Below are 17,898 nucleotides of genomic sequence, written 5' to 3'. Positions count from 1 at the left end.
AGTTCCGGACAATTGGAATTCAGGTATAATTATTCCCTTGTATAAAGGAAAAGGGGAAAAAGAAGTGTGTGGTAATCATAGGGGCATTTGTCTTCTTAGTACAGTATAATAGGAAAAGTGTATGGTTGGATACTTATTGACAGAATTAGGGAAATAACAGAGGAATTAGTTGGAGAAGAACAGGGAGGCTTTAGGAAGGGAAGAGATTGTGTAGATCAGATATTCATTCTTAGATCTTTAGTGGAAAAGTTTCTAGAGCAGGGAGAGAAGTTTTATGCGGCCTTCATGGATTTGGAGAAAGCATATGACAGAGAGTGGATAGACAAGGATTATGGAAAGTATTAAGAATATATGGAGTAGATGGGAAGTTGTTGAATGCTGTGAAGAGTATGTATGATGGTGCTAAGGCAGCAGTGCGTGTGGATTGTGAACTGAGTGAATTTTTCTCTTTGAAGGTTGGGTTGAAACAGGGATGTGTCATGTCTCCATGGTTGTTCAGTGTGTACATGGATGGGGTAATAAAAGAGGTATAAGGTAGGGTAGTGGATGTTGGAGTGGCCTTGGTGAGAAAGGATAGTGTTTGGAAACTCCCTGTACTGTTGTTTGCAGATGATACTGTGTTGTTGAGTGAAGATGAAGGGGAGCTGCAAGGCTTGGTGAATGAGTTTGGGAGAGTGTATAAGAAATGGAATCTAAAGGTGAATGTAGGGAAGAGTAAAGTGATGGTCTTTGAGAGAGGTGAAGTCAGTGAATGTACAGTGAGGTTGGATGGTGAGGAATTGGAAAATGTGAGTACGTTTAAGTACTTGGGTAGTGTGATGAGTGAGGATGGAGGTTTGGAGGGTGAAGTGCTTGAAAGGGTACAGCAGGGAAGAAAGGTTGCTGGTTCCTTGAAAGCAGTGATAAGAAACAGGGAAGTGAGCATGGAAGTGAAAAAGTTACTACATGACAGTATTGTGATACCAACACTAACGTTTGGAAGTGAAACTTGGATGTTGGAAGGGCACAAGTCAAGAGTGAGAGCAGTGGAAATGAGTTGAGGAGCCTGTGGAGTCACATGGAGAGACAGGCTGACAAATGAGGATATAAAGGAGCCATGTGATGTGGATATGGATGTGATAGGAAGCTTTAGAAGGAATACACGGAGGTGGTTTGGCTATGTGGAGAGGATGGAGGGTGAAAGACTGACGAAGAGAATGTATGTGAGTGAGGTGTAGGGGGGGGAGAGGGAGGGGGAGGCCAAGGATGAGATGGAAGGATGGGGTGGAGAGGTATATGAGAGAGTGGGGTGTGAGTTGGGAGCAGGGCAGTGAAATGGTGGGGGACAGGGTGACGTGGAGGCGATTTGTTTGTGGCCACCCCAAACAGGATTGAGGCATCTGGCAATAGATAGATAGATGTAGCAGCCTTGGCTCAGTGGGATAGAGCGCTCCGCTCTGACCGAAGGGTCGGAGGGTTGAATCCACCCAGGGGTCATTGGTAGACATCAGGAAGGGCATCCGATCATAAAACGCTACATGCACCAGTTCAAAAGTCCTCTACCCAGGGGCAACGCCTTAGCCCATCTGGGATACCTGGCGTAAAACCAGATTATTATTATTTATTTTTATTATATAGAAGTGCTGCAATTGGATTGAGCCAATATGAGTGTACAGTAATCCCTCTACTATCCGAACGCCCAGCATCCGAACATCCCCTTTAACCGGACATAATCGTTCCGGGATCCAATATTCAAAAAAAAAAAAAAAAAGGGGGGGGGGGGTCCTGCCCATAATTTGAACTTGGTGCGCGCGGCGCAGGACAGCTTTGTTGTGGCACGTCATTCCTCCGACGTCTGATAGAGCGCCGCTGCATCCTCCCCACTTTCTGCCTGTCTCTTGTTGCGAGTGCACGCTCGTCGTCATGGCTGCCCACGTGCTCGCTTTTGTGGTGGTGCCTTACCTGCTGCAGGCACTCCTGCTGCTCTCGTGCCTCTCCTTCGTGTGTGTGATGATGGCCCCGCCACCTGAGAAGAGGAAGAGAGTGGTTTTGACTCTGGAGAAGAAACGGTAGATATTGGAGAAAGTAGATGCGGGGTGGTCTTCTTCCCGCATCCTCCGCGAGTTCAACCTGGCCCGATCTACTTTGTTCGATATCAAGGGATCCCGAGACAAACTCATACTGTACACGGCTGACTTCTCGTCGAGAAGCAAACACAACGTGGAGAGGAAGGTGATGTTTACTCCCAAGTTTTCTGAAGTCGACTGCTCCACGTTGATTTGGTATCGACAGCAACGTGCTGCTGATGTGATGGTATGTGGTACGGAGCTGAAGGCTACTGCTGAGAAGTTCGCGAGGCTTCACGACGCCCTAGACTTCAAGGCATCCGAGGGTTGGCTCTTTGCGTTCAAGTTACGGCATGGCCTTACCAACCGTAAAGCTCATGGGGAAGCTTTGGACGCTAACGAGGATGGAGTTGACGAGTTTCGGCACAAGGTGAAGGGCTTGATTGACAGGGAGGGTCTCACTCTCGGTCAAGTCTACAATGCTGACGAAACTGGTTTATTCTGTCGCTCTTTGCCAATGAACACTCTGGCCGAGGAGACGGAGAAGCGTGTACCTGGCTGCAAGCTCTCCAAGCAACGGATATCTGCTTTGTGTTGTGCCAATGCTAATGGCATGCACCGGCTTAAGCCCGTTATTGTTGGCCGTGCAAAGCAACCTCGGCGTCTTCGTGGTGTGATGGATGTCCTTCTTGTCGTCTGGTACCATTCTTTGAAGGCATGGTTTACAGCCCAGATCTTCAAAGACTGGTTCCACCACCACTTCGTCAAGGAGGTCATACATTATCAGATGAAGACACTGGGAATCCCGCGCAACCAGGTAAAGACCCTCCTTCTCCTCGACAATGCACCTGCCCACCCGTGTGACAAGGACTAGGTGGCTGAGAATGGCCAGATTAGGTGCATGTTTCTGCCACCTAATACAACTGCTCTCATCTAACCAATGGACCAAGGAGTAATCGTGGCAACAAAGCGCCTATACCGAAGGAAGTTCCTGGACGAGGTGATGGTTGTTCTCGAGGACGAGGACGAGCGCAGGGAGGGACAGGACACGCGAGGCCAGCGGACTTTGGAAAACCTTCGCCGCTACAACATCAAGTCTGCAATCTACAAGTGGGCCAGTGCATGGAAGGAAGTCCCTGTCAAGACTCTAGAAAATGGTTGGTCTCGTCTGCTTCTCGGAACGGATGTAGATTACGATTTTCTAGGTTTTGATGTGGATGATTTCCATGCACGGCTATGTACGCATGGCGACGATGTTGGTGTGGACGATGTGCGTGAGTTGTTGGATGACGACGAGGGGGATCCTGGGTATCAGACATTGTCTGATATCGAGATCACATCTTCAGTTGCAGGTGTCAGTACCCAGCTTGAAGATTCCGACGAGGCCTTCGACGATGGTGCGGACTCCTCTCAGCATGACACTACTTCAGCCATCCCCAAGCTGGGCGCACTCCGGGAACACCTAGAGTTCGTTCTCGACTACCTGGAATACCCGGACTGCGACAGGGAGATGGGGCCCTTGGGACTTGTGGAGGAAGTGCGTGCTTTCAGGTAGCGCATCATCAATCGTCAGAATCGTCGTTCCTTGCGTCAATCAACGATTGACAGTTTTTTCAGGCCCGTGATCCCCGCTGTGCCATCCCTGGCTCCACTCCATTGCCTCCCCAAGACAGGCCCTCATGCTCCGAGCCACAGCCCAGCACATCAGCCACGGTGGAGTCACCGCTCGACGTGAGTTTGCATCTATCTTCAGAGTCGTCTGCAGTGGGTACACCATCACCACGACCCAGCGACGCACCCCTAGGTCACCTGCCAGTGATACTCTCGGACTCTGACAGTGATTAAACAGCAAGAACTTCTCCATTAGAACACAGGGGAATTTACAGTGTTGTGCATTGAAAAAAAGTGTGTTGTGTTAAGGATTTACAGTTGTAAGTGAGAAGACAATTTTTGATCAAAATTTAACGTAAATAGACTTGTTTGTTTTTGCTTTAGAAAATGGTTAGAAGAGTGGAAAAAGTTAAAGTGCAGAGTGCAACACTTAGTAAGTTACAATGGAGCATAAGTTAGACAAGAGTGCGCACTGTGAAGAGAACGGACTTCTGAGTGCGATTGACTAAGTTCAGTGCAAGATTTCATGAACAGTGTACTGCAAGTGCTTCAGGAAATCCTTCTTACTGTCAGAGTCCGAGAGGAGGCGGTTATTCATCGAGATGGCCATGGACATGCTGTAAGTAGGCAGAATGTTTCATACTGTACTTTTTTCCATACTATACTTACCTCAAACACCTCATTTCACCCCTCTTTAATGTCTTTTATTGGTGTGAATAGGGTGTTAGGAGCTATGCATGTTCAGTAGGAAGGTGTTTTTCTGAGTTAGGCTAGGTTAGGGTCTATAAGTACCAGTGCAGGAGCCAGGGACTTGTAAGTACCCAGAATGTTGAATATTGTATGAACCTACCTCAAAAACCTCATTTTATGCTTCTTTTGCATTTATTTCAGTCTTTTATGTGCCTTATTGGTGTGATTTGGGTCTTAAGTAGGTGCTATACATGTTGAGAGGGAGTTGTATAGGTGTTTCTCTGAGTTAGGGTCCATAAGTACAAGTCCATAAGCTGGGGCCCAATATCCGGACAGGACCACTATCCGGGCCTGCCTATGGCTCTATTACGTCGGATATTGGAGGGATTACTTATGCAATAGATCGTTGGACTTTGTTGCTCACTTAATGCCACTCAGGGGCTAGTGAATCTTGTTACCCATGCCTTAAATGTCAGAACTGAGTAACTTGGCTCCAAACCCCTACACTCCTGAAGGGGCAAAAAAGGATTGGATAATGGATGGATGGACAAAGACTGCTTATTTAGATGACTTGCCTTAACCCGTCACGTCCCGAGCTATTTTGCACCTCAGACACCCCCCAATCCCGAGGTATTTTCGAAAAATGTTTTTTTTGGCTAAAACCTCTGCTTTTGGTGAGAACATCGAAATTTCATAGAGAAATCGCTCACCTGAGGTTTAAAATACTCGATCCAGGTAGCAGTACCTCCTTACCTTACTGGGTTTTCTAACAGGCTGGCACCAAAGAAAACGAGTTCTATGGGAGGGTAACTATTTCACACCACTCATAAACGGTATTTATTTATTTACTTGGTACGAATTTATATGTAGTACAAGAGTATATTGGTTTTCAAACAGTAATATAGGCATTATAAGCATTGTTCCACTCACTAACTAATCACCATACCTGACCTTTTTTTGCCACATTACATGATCATCATTTCTGACTGTTTCCTCCTCTAATGCTATGTAAACTTTGTCCTCCACATTGTCATCGATTGGGGAATCACTCTGACCCTGAATGTCTTTATTGGCCAGGTCACTGGTAACAGGTGAATTGCCGAGACAATGGCGTGCGGGGGGGGGGGGGGAGGTTTATGCAATGTAAGGCATTGTCCCTGCTTAGCATCTTGTAGAGGAATAGAGGAAGGTCTGTCTATCTGTTGCCAGACGCCATAATCCCGTAAGGGGTGGCCATTTGACTTTGAGGTATTTGTTTTACAGGGAGGGGCACTAACCCTCCACCAACCCACTTGTTGACACGTAGGGAGCACGTATGGTTTGGTTATATGGTTACCACCCAGCGTTGTAAATGGTTTATTGGCTTACAGGAAACCATTTGGCTTGTCACTCAATGTAAAGCCACCTGTAAAGGAAAGAAAAGCAATAAGAAGTGACAGGAAAGATGGGAGAAAGGAAGAGAGGAGGGCAGGCACAGAAAAAGAGTGATAAAGGTGAAGGAAGAAGTAGGCAGCACTACATCAAGGGAGTGGATGATGGTCGCCACCATAGAGGAAGGTGTCCTGTGTATATATACGAAAAATCACACGCGAAAATTGAAAATTGTGCAAATTATGAACCTTGCAATTGCGCAACATACCAATACATCGTTGGGACTGGCAAATGCAAAATGTTGCAACGTATCCAAAAGTCGACGGGACGTCTCGGGTTAAGAAGCAAGAAGGTAGAAAGCACTGGTAGAGTGCATACATCTGCCAACACCAATAAAATTAATGATTTACTACTGTAATTTATCTTAACTTTCAGACAAAAACTTTTACAGTCCCACATAGCCAATTAATTCTACGGTCTTAGTTTGCCCTGTTATGTAATTTCAGACAGCTCATACATCTGCCAGTGCTAATAAAATTTATGATTTCAGGCTCTGAGATCTGAATCCATCTGAAGATCTAATCAGCTCTTCCTTGATCCACTGCTCACCTATCCAAAAATCATTGAAATCCACAAGCAACTCACTGAGGTATCACATACATAAGCAGACAGACAGACAGACCCGGTTAACTACATAATCATCTCGAACTTTGTTGGCAGAGATAGCAAGAGTACATCCAGTCAAATACTACATGACGTGGAAAGTACGTAGTTCTCTTCAGCACAGGATCCTTGACACTCATTTAATTTTATGTTGCATTACCCTCCACCACATTAGGAAACAACAACAACAACTCAGTACTACACAATGTCTTAACAACATCCCACCTCGCCCACCCAACACTCGTTTTAGGTATTCTATATACTGTTAGGAAGTTACTTCAAAACTTACAGCCAAACAATATCTTTCTTATACTTCCGTTGGAATTTGCCCTACAGAAAGTGCTCTTCCTAGTGAGACATGAGTGTACCTGGCCTTACCACACTATGATCATTTCCCTTCTTTGCTTTAGTACCAACACAAAACATAAAAACAAACAATGCACCACTCCCACTGTATTGCAGCCTTCATGTCATAACACACTGTGCTCGCTGTACACACATCACTCTTACAACACAAAGTCCTTCAATATAACCTCAACAAAAGATCTTTGGGAATGTGTGACTGAAGTGGCTGGTTTCACGCAGTCCACATAGTTCATGTTCAGCTGAGCTGGGGGCCACAACAGCAACAATAAACAACAACATCAACAACAATTTATATTTGTGGATATACTCCTTCCACTGTATTGCAGTGGGACACCTCGTGGTGGCACTGATAAAACTGGGTGGTTCAACTAGCTGGTCATACGGATGTCCCATGACTACTTCCCTATCCCCGAAAGGAGGATAGTGGACTGTGAAGAGCACCTTAAACATACAGTCCCTCTGATTCACATTTCAGGATAACAGCAACTCTTCAAAGACTGCCTTATATTTCAGCGAATGAGGACACACCCCAGCTATATACCGCCTGTGGTCGTGGTCCACGGTCGTCACTGCGAGTGCTTCGTCACGGCCTAGAGGTGAGCGAGATGGCTGTGTCCGAGCTGCCCGGTAACCCCACGGCTGTATGGACTGTCAGGAAGAGGAGTGAAGGTAACAACTATATTAACAGTGCATCCTTGTATTATAGCTGGGACACATTGTTGATAATCGATCGTATGATGAGTGATCATATTCTGATTTTAGCATTGAGGTGATTTTATAGATGAGAAAAATGATTGTATATTGAGAAATTTGGCATCATAGCGATGGTATAAAAAAAAAAAAAAAACGAAAAATTGTGCTAAAATGTTAAGGTCGTTTAAAATAACGAGTTACTGTAAAACGAGGACCCACTGTACTGATTAATCTGTTTAGCCCAGGGACATTTTTTCATTGTGTTATTGCCATTTGTTGATAGTTTTATTTAGTTTTGGAATAACTTCTGAAGGAAGTAGACAAAGCCGTCATTGTATGAACTGTTTGAAAGTGGAGTGAAGGTAACCATCACATTAAGTACTTAACCCATTGACCCTGGGGATATAATTTTTATTTTGTTCTTGCCATCATCTGACACTGTTATTTAGGTTAACCCCAAAGGTATGCAATTCTCCCGCCTCGACTACCCCCCTCAGGACGCAAAAACCGGCCTATTTTTTTACTTTCTCAAAAGTCAAAAGTTTTATACTCGATTTATAAAGCTTGAATTTACACGCCTGAAAACGCAAACCCCACCGTCCTAGACCCAATAGTTACCGAGCTATGGCCTGTCAAAGTTGATAATAATTAATCAAAACGGCCCCGGTGAGAAAGAAAATACGCCACTTGGACCTGTTTTCATCACAAAAATACGTACAAAAATCACCAAAATAAAGTTTTTGGTGTGTATAGATGTTGTAAACCATTGTAATGTGCTTAGAAAAAAAAATGGTGACAAATCCCCCCAATAAACATGATAAATAGTAAAAATTATTCTCCCCTCCTCTCCTCTCCCCATACCTCCAATCTCCTCCCTCCCCTCCCCTTCCCTTCCCTTCCCTTCCCTCCCCTCCTTTCACCTAACCTCCCCTCCCCTCCCCCTTTCCCCTCCCTGCCGAGCTGTCAAATCTAGGTAGGGAAAATGGTCATGAACTACCCCAATAAAACTATGATAAATAGTAAAAATTATCCTTCCCTCCTCTCCCCTCCCTGTACCTCCAGTCCCTTCCCTCCCCTTCCCTTCCCTCCCCTCTTCTCTCCTCCCCTTCCCTCCCCTCCCCTCCCATTTTCCCTCCTCCCTCCCCTCTCCTCCAAGCTGTCAAATCTAGCTAGGGAAAATAAGGTTTCTTTTTCAAGTGGATTTCGAATAAAGACAGCTAAAAAATTGTGGTGTGCATATCTGTGCAAAGACACAAATAAATTACAGGTAATGATTAAAAAACACACGCCATAAAGTGTAAAAAATACGCAAAATATTCGAGGCCGGGGAGGTAAAGATACTACGTTCTAGGGGGTGGGGTTGGGGGATGGTGGGGGAAAGTGGTAAGGCCAGGAGGGGGTGTATAGGGGTGGAGGGATGGGAAGAGACCACCACCAAACACAAGGAAGGGCCCCAGTGGAGTACAGGGACTAGGGGGGAAGTACCCTCCCCCCAGATGACTGGAGGAGGGGGACATGGGGAGGATCCACATGGGAGGGGGGCAGATGCATGAGGAAGGTGTGGGAGGGGTGGTGGTGATGGTAAGAATGGTGGGAGGTAGGGTAGTAACAAGGTAATGGGGTAGAGGGACATGGCGAGAGGGAGGTGGGGGGTACACCCTCCACCGCCTTGGTACGGGCCTGGCTCCCCCCTACAGTGTGTCCAGCACTTACTTCTGATTGGTTAGAAGCCATCTACATCACAGCTGGGGTGGAGCCAGCTGCTACCAGTTTTTTGTGGATGTTGCATGATCGGCATTGCTCGTCCTTTTAAGAAATTGTGCAAAAAGCTCGATCAACGAGCTTAGTACTTTAGGGGTTAAGATTGACTTTATAGATGGAAGGAGCTAGATATAGCCTTCATCAGCCTCTTTAGAACAAGAAGGCTTTGCAGAGTTGAATACAAGTAAAACTATTTTGAGGCAGTAGGATTTAACTTTAAAATGACATCAGTGTACAGTATTGTACAGGTTTTTATGATGCTGTTTTTAGCCTGCTCATGATCAGGACAACTCTAATGCAGTATTTTGTTCCAGTTAATACCAGATGATTTTATTCAGATGAATTATTTTGGGAACCAGAGAGAATTGATATTGGTAGGTACTGTTATCAGCTGGATAGTTTTATCGAGGTGATTATTTTATCAGCTGGATAAAATAATCTGGCATGCTAGGTAACATCAGATTTAATCCAGCTGAGAGTTTCCTCCTTACATTGAAGTTCCTGTAGTGATATGCTGTAATAGTGTTTGAACTACCATACTGGTGTAATTTTTAAGTTCCTGTACTTTTATAATGTGCTTGCACCACCAGACCTCTGTGATCCATAAGTCTTTATACAGATATACAAGGGATCCTTGTATGTAGCATGTGTTAGGAATGTAATGCTGTATGATAGTGAGACTTAGGCAGTAAAGTAGGAGCTGATATTGATTAGATGGATGTTTAGTGTGACCTTTAATGACAGGCCTGGGGGGTTAGAAATCTTAATAAAGAATTAAGAAGGATGGAACTTGAATGTCATAGTATTGTGACAAGAATGGGTAGATTGAAATGGTTTGGGTGTGTGAAGAGGATGAAGGATGACACCTGGGTGCTGAGGATGAGAATTGCGAATGTTGAAGGTAGAGTTGCAAGAGTCAGGCCAGAGAAGACTTGGGACAAGGTCATAGAGTGTGACCTCAAGGATAAGGAACTAACTAGAGATGCTGCTAGAGATCAAGCAGTGTGATGAGCCACCATTATCCCTTAGCCGGCAGCGGAACTATATACAGGTATACCCCAATATACGATACCCCTAGATGTATGTGATACCCCGGCTTGGTGATGGGGGTAGAAATACCACCTAACGATGGGCAAACCCTTGTATAGTGATGTGTTTATATATATATATATTTTTTTTTACCAATTTTGATAATATTTTAGATTTAAATTTTGTGTTAGGTTGATTTATAAACTTTTTTTGAGCCTATATTAATGTGTTTAAGTCATAGGTGGGGTGAACATTGTCATTTTGAGATACAGTTTACTAAGTCTGATTTTTTTCAGACTTTTATTTGACGATTTTCAAATTTTATTTTTGGGTTTAGGTGAATTAAAACTGCTTTTAGGCTTAGTTTAGCTTGTTTTAAAGCTATTTGAGGGTTTAGGTGAACTAGAAACTTGTTTTTGGACTCATTTGGGTGGGTTTAGGGTTTGGTTGGGGGGAAACCCAAGGTTCAAAAACACATACCCATACTTTACATGTTAAAATTACCCCGAGATACAATACCCCTCCTAGTGATGGGTTTTTACTTAACCAATTACATAGTTAAACCAGGGTATATCTGTGTAGACTGTGCAAACCCTACTGAAAAATTGTGGGGTGGCTGTATATGGACGTTTTCCCCAAATTGTCCCCTGTAAATCCTAGCAGAGACTATATATAGTTGGCAATGTGTAACTGCCCTAGAGCCTCAGATATCCCCTAACTAGCAACATATGGGTTGCAGGTAGCTTATATAAGGTTGCTCCCTCAGTGACTCAGTCAGTCTGTTCCTGGCTCGTAGAGAGGACAGCACTCCTTGGTTTTTCCGGTAGACCTCAATTTGTAGTTTCCTTTGGATATTTGGATATTGTAGACAATCTTGTCCCACACAAGGAAGAACATTAGTGATGATGAGATAAAGCTTATTCTAGATCAGGATTTGGATGACAATTTCATTGATGATATTAGTAGTGATTCTATGTTAGTGATGTGATGGCATTGATAGGTGTGATGAATCACAACTTGAGATTGCAGAGGAGCCAGATGATAATCTGTTAAGTGCAAAAGTTGATGGCAGTGATGACTGCTCCAGTTGGGTGGTTGAGTCATTCTCCAGTTAGTAGAGAATTATTTGCCATTTACTGGAGACAGAGGAGTCAGAGTAGCTTTGCAGAATCCTCTGGGCCCACTGGAGATTTTTATTTCCTTTATAGACAGGGATAAAATTGAACATATAGTGAGAGAAACAAACAGATATGCTGCCAAGCTCTTTGAAGAAAAGAGAAGAAAGGGGAAAAGGTGTAGAAAGAGTAGAGATCAGATCTAGAAAACTAATGTTGGGGAGATGTATACCATTTTAGGTTTGGCCATTTTACAAGGCATACTAAAGTAGCCTACAATCTACTCATACCACTCCACCGACTAGATGCTTGCAACACCCTTTTTGCTGTTAATGAAATATAGCACCTGTTCCACATTGTGTAAAGTCTGTATATATAGATTGTGTTAAAACATTACATGCGGTAGAGTTCATATATAGATCATGTTAAAACCATACATAATACTGTGTAACTATATTTATGCTCCAATTCTGTGGTCAGGGACAAATTTTTTTTCAGGTGCTTCTTAGCATCTGCTGCCGCCGGCTAAGGGTTAAGTGACGAAGGCCAATGCATGCAAGCATGTTGGAGCCTTTATAAACAGACAAACAAATGAACTGATTTAGTATGTTTGTGTCACCAGACCTGTAAGATTTGTAAGTTCTTATAAAGTATGGATATACAGTTAAGTGTTTGCACCACCAGACCTGTATGATTTGTAAGTTTCTGTACTGATACTCAGTTACATGTTTGTGACATGAGACCTGTATGATTCTTAAGTTCGTGTGTACTGATAAAATGTGTCTTTGACACCAGACCTGTACGACTCTTACATCATCGTGTCCTTCGTTAACGCCACGCTGGTACTGAGCATCGGTGAGACTGTAGAGGAAGTGACAGATTCAGGCTTCCTGGGCACCACACCAACCCTGGCTTGCTCCCAGCTTGGTGATGACGCCCTTGTCCAGGTCAGTTGGGATTCATTCCAGAAAGTGTGTTGAGGTAGGGTAGGTAAGCCTAATGTGTTGTTGTTATTGGTTTGTAAGCTAACTCCAATTTTTCTGGCTGAGCAGACCCATTGATCACGAGTAACCAACTGTTTCTGTGTGGCCGTTCTACAGGTACAGAAAAATAGACTTTCTGTGTATGGATTTGGCCCCCTGTTGTAGTATACAACGCCTCACCAGGGTCTTTCCCAAGATGAGGTGCATGCACTCAGTGTAGGGATGGGATTTGGCACCCTGTTTTGGTAGACAACACCCCACCTCATCCCAAGATGTGGTGCAGGGAAATATGGAGAGGTTTGGGTTCCAGGTAGATGTTGCAGCTGCTCCTCCCAGGGTTCCCAGTGCCACCGTATGTAGGCACCCTTCATCATCAGATGTGTATAAATTGTGCATATGAGTGAAGTTGAAAGTGTGAAGTGGCATGTTAGTCCAGGAATAATGTAGATAGCTGTTGTAAATGTGTGTGTATGGTAAGAGGTTTGGAAGCTGATAAAGCTACTGGATTAGCTTAGGATCAAAATGGTTGGATGAAAAATGCATAGAAAAGCATGTGAGAAAGATGAAATATTTTTTTCCATATCATAATAGTGGGAAGTTTATGTAGATGATAGTTTTCTCACAGTTATACTTCCATCTTGTTATTGTACATGTAAGTATGAATTGGGGTGATGGTGATGGTGATGATTGATTTATTTGTTTATTTACTTATTTGTTTATTTACATATTTTCCAAATAAATATTTATATATTCAGTACAGTACAGTACAGTAGTTAATTATTACCTTACCATCTGTATCAGTACTCACCCTCAGAATTTGGTGACATATATTCTAGATTCTTGCTGTCTCCAGATGATCATGTTCAGCATAGGAGATGCTTCTTGCACTAGAGGGATTATAGATATCCTTCATCAACCCCTTTACTTCACCCATGCTGTCTTAAGCTGAATAAAATTATCTGGTTGCAACAAGAATAAAATAAGAAAATATATAATTGGAGTGCAATTAATGTTGTATGCTAATTATCATCTCATGTATTTAACAGTGTTATTCATACACAGGTATATCCAGATGGTATCCGCCACATTCGTGCTGATCGTCGTGTGAATGAATGGAAGGCACCGGGCAAGAAGACCATTGTGCGCTGTGCTCTCAATCAACGTCAGGTGGTCATTGCACTCACTGGCGGAGAGATTGTATACTTTGAGATGGATCCAGTAAGTTGACAGAATCTTTTTTGTATGGTAGGGTTTTTTCATTGAGTTCATGCAATGGGTGGTGCACAGTATGGTACATTATCTGCATAAAATCATAGGCTGCCCTCATGTGTTTCCAATTATTTACATGATCTGTTCGTGGAATTGAGGAGGAAGGAATAGCTCAACTGGGCCATTGTACTTCTGGAAATTGAGTGTTATCTGCAGAACTCATGAATCCCACCTGGTACCACGTTAGTTCTTCTCAGACCATTTTAGTTGAGTGGAAGGTTTTGCCGCTACTGCACACTGCTTTCTCATTTTGTGTACAGTATCTTACTTGGTGAGTGGGGTGTGCCTGCTGAGATAGATGAGAATGGCAGTGCATCAGTGGACATTTGTGCTGGGAGGGGGTTGGTGATAGCCAATACCCTCTTCAGGCACAAAATGATCCTCAGGTATACATGGTGAGTGATGAGAAGGATGGGTGGTGAACTGAATGAAAGGAAGGCAATGATTGATTATGTGTGTGTGGATAAAAGGATGCGAAAATGTGTAATGGATGCAAGAGCGTATAGAGGTTGGGAAAATGGACTTTCTGACCACGACTTCGTGGTGGCCGGAATCAAGATCCAATTAAGATGGAGAAATAGAAGAAGGGAAGGACGGGAAGAAGGAATATTTGTAAGGAGAGTGGAAAGGTTACAAGAGGATGAGAAAAAGGCAGAGTATAAGAGAGAAGTGGAGGAACGATTGGGCAAATATGAATTGGAGCAGATGGGGGATGTGGAAAGTGTTTGCAGGATATTCACAGAAGAAATATTTGCAGCATGTGGTGTGTGGGATGAAGAGAAGATGGAGGGGTGTGCAAGGAACAGCATGGTGGAATGAAGAGGTGAGACAGGCTGTGGCACAAAAGAAGAAAGCATACAATGAATGGATGAGAAATAGGGGCGTGGAAGAAGTTGAGAGGCGGAAGAGAGAGTTATATGTAGAAAGAAAGAGAGAGGTGAAAAGATTAGCAAGAGAGAGTAAGAAGAGAGCAGATAAGGAATTTGGAAGGAACTTGAGTGTAAAGTGGAGGGACTGTAAGAAAATGTTCTGGAAAGAGGTGAAAAGAGTAAGACAGGGTGGAAGTGAAGTTAGCAGGGGAGTGAAAGATAAAAATGTAGATTACTAGTGGAGAAGGGAGAAAAAGTGAGCAGATGGAGAGAACACTTTAAGGAATTGTTGAACATAGAGGATGGAAGTAATGCGAGTATAAGTGGCTGGGGAATGGCTGGGAGAAGGAGATAGGTGAGAAGACAGGAAGAAATCAGTAGGATAGAAGTTGTGGAAGCAATGAAGAAAGTTAAATTGGGGAAAGCCCCAGGAACTGATGGAGTGTGTGGTGAAATGCTGAAGCATGGGGGATAGATAGTAGTAGAATGGATGTGGAAGATGTGCAGAATGGCCTGGGAGGAAGGTAGAGTCCTGGAGGATTGGAAGGCAGGTATAATTATTCCCTTGTACAAAGGAAAAGGGGAAAAAGAAGTGTGTGGTAATCATAGGGGCATTTGTCTTCTTAGTATAATAGGAAAAGTGTATGGTAGGATACTTATTGACAGAGTTAGAGAAAGAACAGAGGAATTAGTTGGAGATGAACAGGGAGGCTTTAGAGAGGGAAGAGGTTGTGTAGATCAGATATTCATTCTTAGATCTTTAGTGGAAAAGTTTCTAGAGAAGAGAAAGACATTGTATGCGGCTTTCATGGATTTGGAGAAAGCATATGACAGGATGGAGAGACAAGGATTGTGGAATGTATTAAGAATATATGGAGTAGATGGGAAGTTGTTGAATGCTGTGAAGAGTATGTATGATGGTGCTAAGGCTGCAGTGCGTGTGGATGGTGAACTGAGTGAATTTTTCTCTTTGAAGGTTGGGTTGAAACAGGGATGTGTCATGTCTCCATGGTTGTTCAATCTGTACATGGATGGGGTAATAAAAGATGTACAAGGTAGGGTAGTGGATGTTGGAGTGGCCCTGGTGAGAGAGGGTAGTGTTTGGAAACTCCCTGTACTGTTATTTGCAGATGATACTGTGTTGTTGAGTGAAGACGAATGAGAGCTGCAAGGCTTGGTGGATGAGTTTGGGAGAGTGTGTAAGAAACGGAATCTAAAGGTGAATGTAGGGAGAGTAAAATGATGGTCTTTGAGAGAGGTGAAGTCAGTGAATGTACAGCGAGGTTGGATGGTGAGGAATTGGAAAATGTGAGTACGTTTAAGTACTTGGGTAGTGTGATGAGTAAGGATGGAGGTTTGGAGGGTGAAGTGCTTGAAAGGGTACAGCAGGGAAGAAAGGTTGCTGGTTCCTTGAAAGCAGTGATAAGAAACAGGGGAGTGAGCATGGAAGTGAAAAAGTTACTGCATGATAGTATTGTGTTACCAACTCCAACGTATGGAAGTGAAGCTTGGACTTTGTTGGAAGGACACAAGTCAAGAGTGAGAGCAGTGGAAATGGGTTATTTAAGAGGAGCCTGTGGAGTCACATGGAGAGACAGGCTGACAAATGAGGATATAAAGGAGCATTGTGGTGTTGATGTGGATGTGATAGGAAGCGTTAGGAGGAATACACTGAGGTGGTTTGGCGATGTGGAGAGGATGGAGGGTGAAAGACCGACGAAGAGAGTGTATGTGAGTGAGGTGGAGGGGGGAAGAGGGAGAGGGAGGCCGAGGATGAGTTGGAGGGATGGAGTGGAGAGGTATATGAGAGAGGGGGGTATGAGTTGGGAGCGGGGCAGTGAAATGGTGGGGGACAGGGCGACATGGAGGCGATTTGTTTGTGGCCACCCCGAACGGGATTGAGGCATCTGGCAATAGATAGAGATAGATCTTACTCAAACCCTGTGTATTGTTTTTTTTTTCCAAATACAGTAGGATCTCACCAATAACGTCTTATTGGTGCCAGAAAAACACCGTTATTAGCGAAAATGTTATTTGTGTGACATTAAAATACCCGTATGAAGAGTTTATTGGTGCTGCCACTCCAAGACTTTTATCCAATTTTCCCACCTGGAGCCCATCTATTACTTTTTTTTTTTAGCTGAAATAATAAGATTTGTTACTAAATCATCATGAGTAGTATAATACTCACCTTAAAGGAGTTATGAGGTGTTTGGTATGATGATTGTTTTGAGGCTTGCGCATGGAAGCTACTGCAGCGTACCCTCTGACTCCTCACTGGCCTCATCCCCACTCCTGCCTCTCACACCAGGGTCACCCACTTCCATCAACACTTCATCAAACCCAATGGTGTCAAAATCTTCGGGAAAGTCCCCAGTGCCATCAATATCATCATGTACTCAACCCTTCTCTGTTGTTCTTCCTTGGCTGGCTAGCTTTGTGAAAGAAAGTGGGTGATGAGTGACTGATTGTGGGCATTCACTCGATTGTGATACTGTTTCTAGTATTTTCTTGAAATCTGATTTACAAGTCCAATAATTAGTCATTAACTCTGATGGCCACTCTCTCTCTGTCTCAGCAGACTTGAGTTGTGGCTGAAGTGCCAACCAGGCATGTGTAATGGTTGCCAGTGTTGTATTATTCCAGGCATTGACGAAGAAATTTACGGCCTGTTGAATGTTATATTTCTTCCAAAATGCAGCAACAGTCATTATGTTGGGGGGGTTGCAGGTATGCCAGGTGGAGCAGGTGTCACGTGGGGCTCTGGAGGTGGAGGAGGAGGCAGATTGTGAGTCAGGTGGTCTAGTGGAGGTGGAGGGGATGGTGGCGGGTGAGTCAGGGGAGGTGGTGATGGGAGGATCCTCCATCTGCTTCTCACTACTGCTCACATTTTCGGCGATTTTCTTTATATCTTCATGTTTGTCTGTTTCATTCCTCATCTTGTTATGGACATATTTGCAGTATAACAACTTGGCATTTGCGAAATAACCGTTATTCGAGTGAATCCAAACGTTATTACAGAAACTGGGTGTCTATTCTAACTTACCATTATTGCCAAAAACGTTATTGTCGAAGTCGTTATTGGTGAGATCCTACTGTATTCATCTTAAATGCCAGGACCAACTTGCCTAGCCCCAGGCTCCTACGCTCCTCATGGGGCAACGTAGGATTAGATGATGGATGGATGGATGGATTAATATAATGGGAAAGGCGATGAGGCAGGAGAAGGCTTGCATACTGCATGGATAATTGAAAATGTAGGTACAATTGAGCTCAGTGCACAGGTTGATTAACACTTTTGTTTCTGGAAAAAATTAAATGCACACATCCTGATGTTTTCTTGGCATATGTACACTATGATGTAGTAGTCAGCAAAAAACAATTTCATTTTCCCATATTTTATTTGGTACTAATGATACATGCTGGTTGAGAT

General features: G+C 43.7%; 1 protein-coding gene across 1 annotated transcript in view; it reads left to right on the top strand.

Moving 5' to 3' along the window:
* Nucleotides 1-17,898, top strand: part of Sf3b3 (splicing factor 3b subunit 3) — a 262,909-nt gene that overhangs the window by 105,354 nt on the left and 139,657 nt on the right. Inside the window, exons 10-12 of the mRNA XM_080270145.1 lie at nucleotides 7,260-7,415; nucleotides 12,140-12,291; nucleotides 13,390-13,545. Coding sequence (XP_080126271.1) covers nucleotides 7,260-7,415; nucleotides 12,140-12,291; nucleotides 13,390-13,545 — 464 coding nt within the window. The remainder of the gene's footprint in view (nucleotides 1-7,259; nucleotides 7,416-12,139; nucleotides 12,292-13,389; nucleotides 13,546-17,898) is intronic.

The sequence above is a fragment of the Coenobita brevimanus genome, chromosome 39, assembly GCF_032717465.1.
Source record: "Coenobita brevimanus isolate Jiangsu-jjx chromosome 39, ASM3271746v2, whole genome shotgun sequence".
Lineage (NCBI taxonomy): Eukaryota > Metazoa > Arthropoda > Malacostraca > Decapoda > Coenobitidae > Coenobita > Coenobita brevimanus.
Note: the sequence above shows the minus strand (reverse complement) of the source record. Positions and strands in the feature narration are given on the sequence as shown.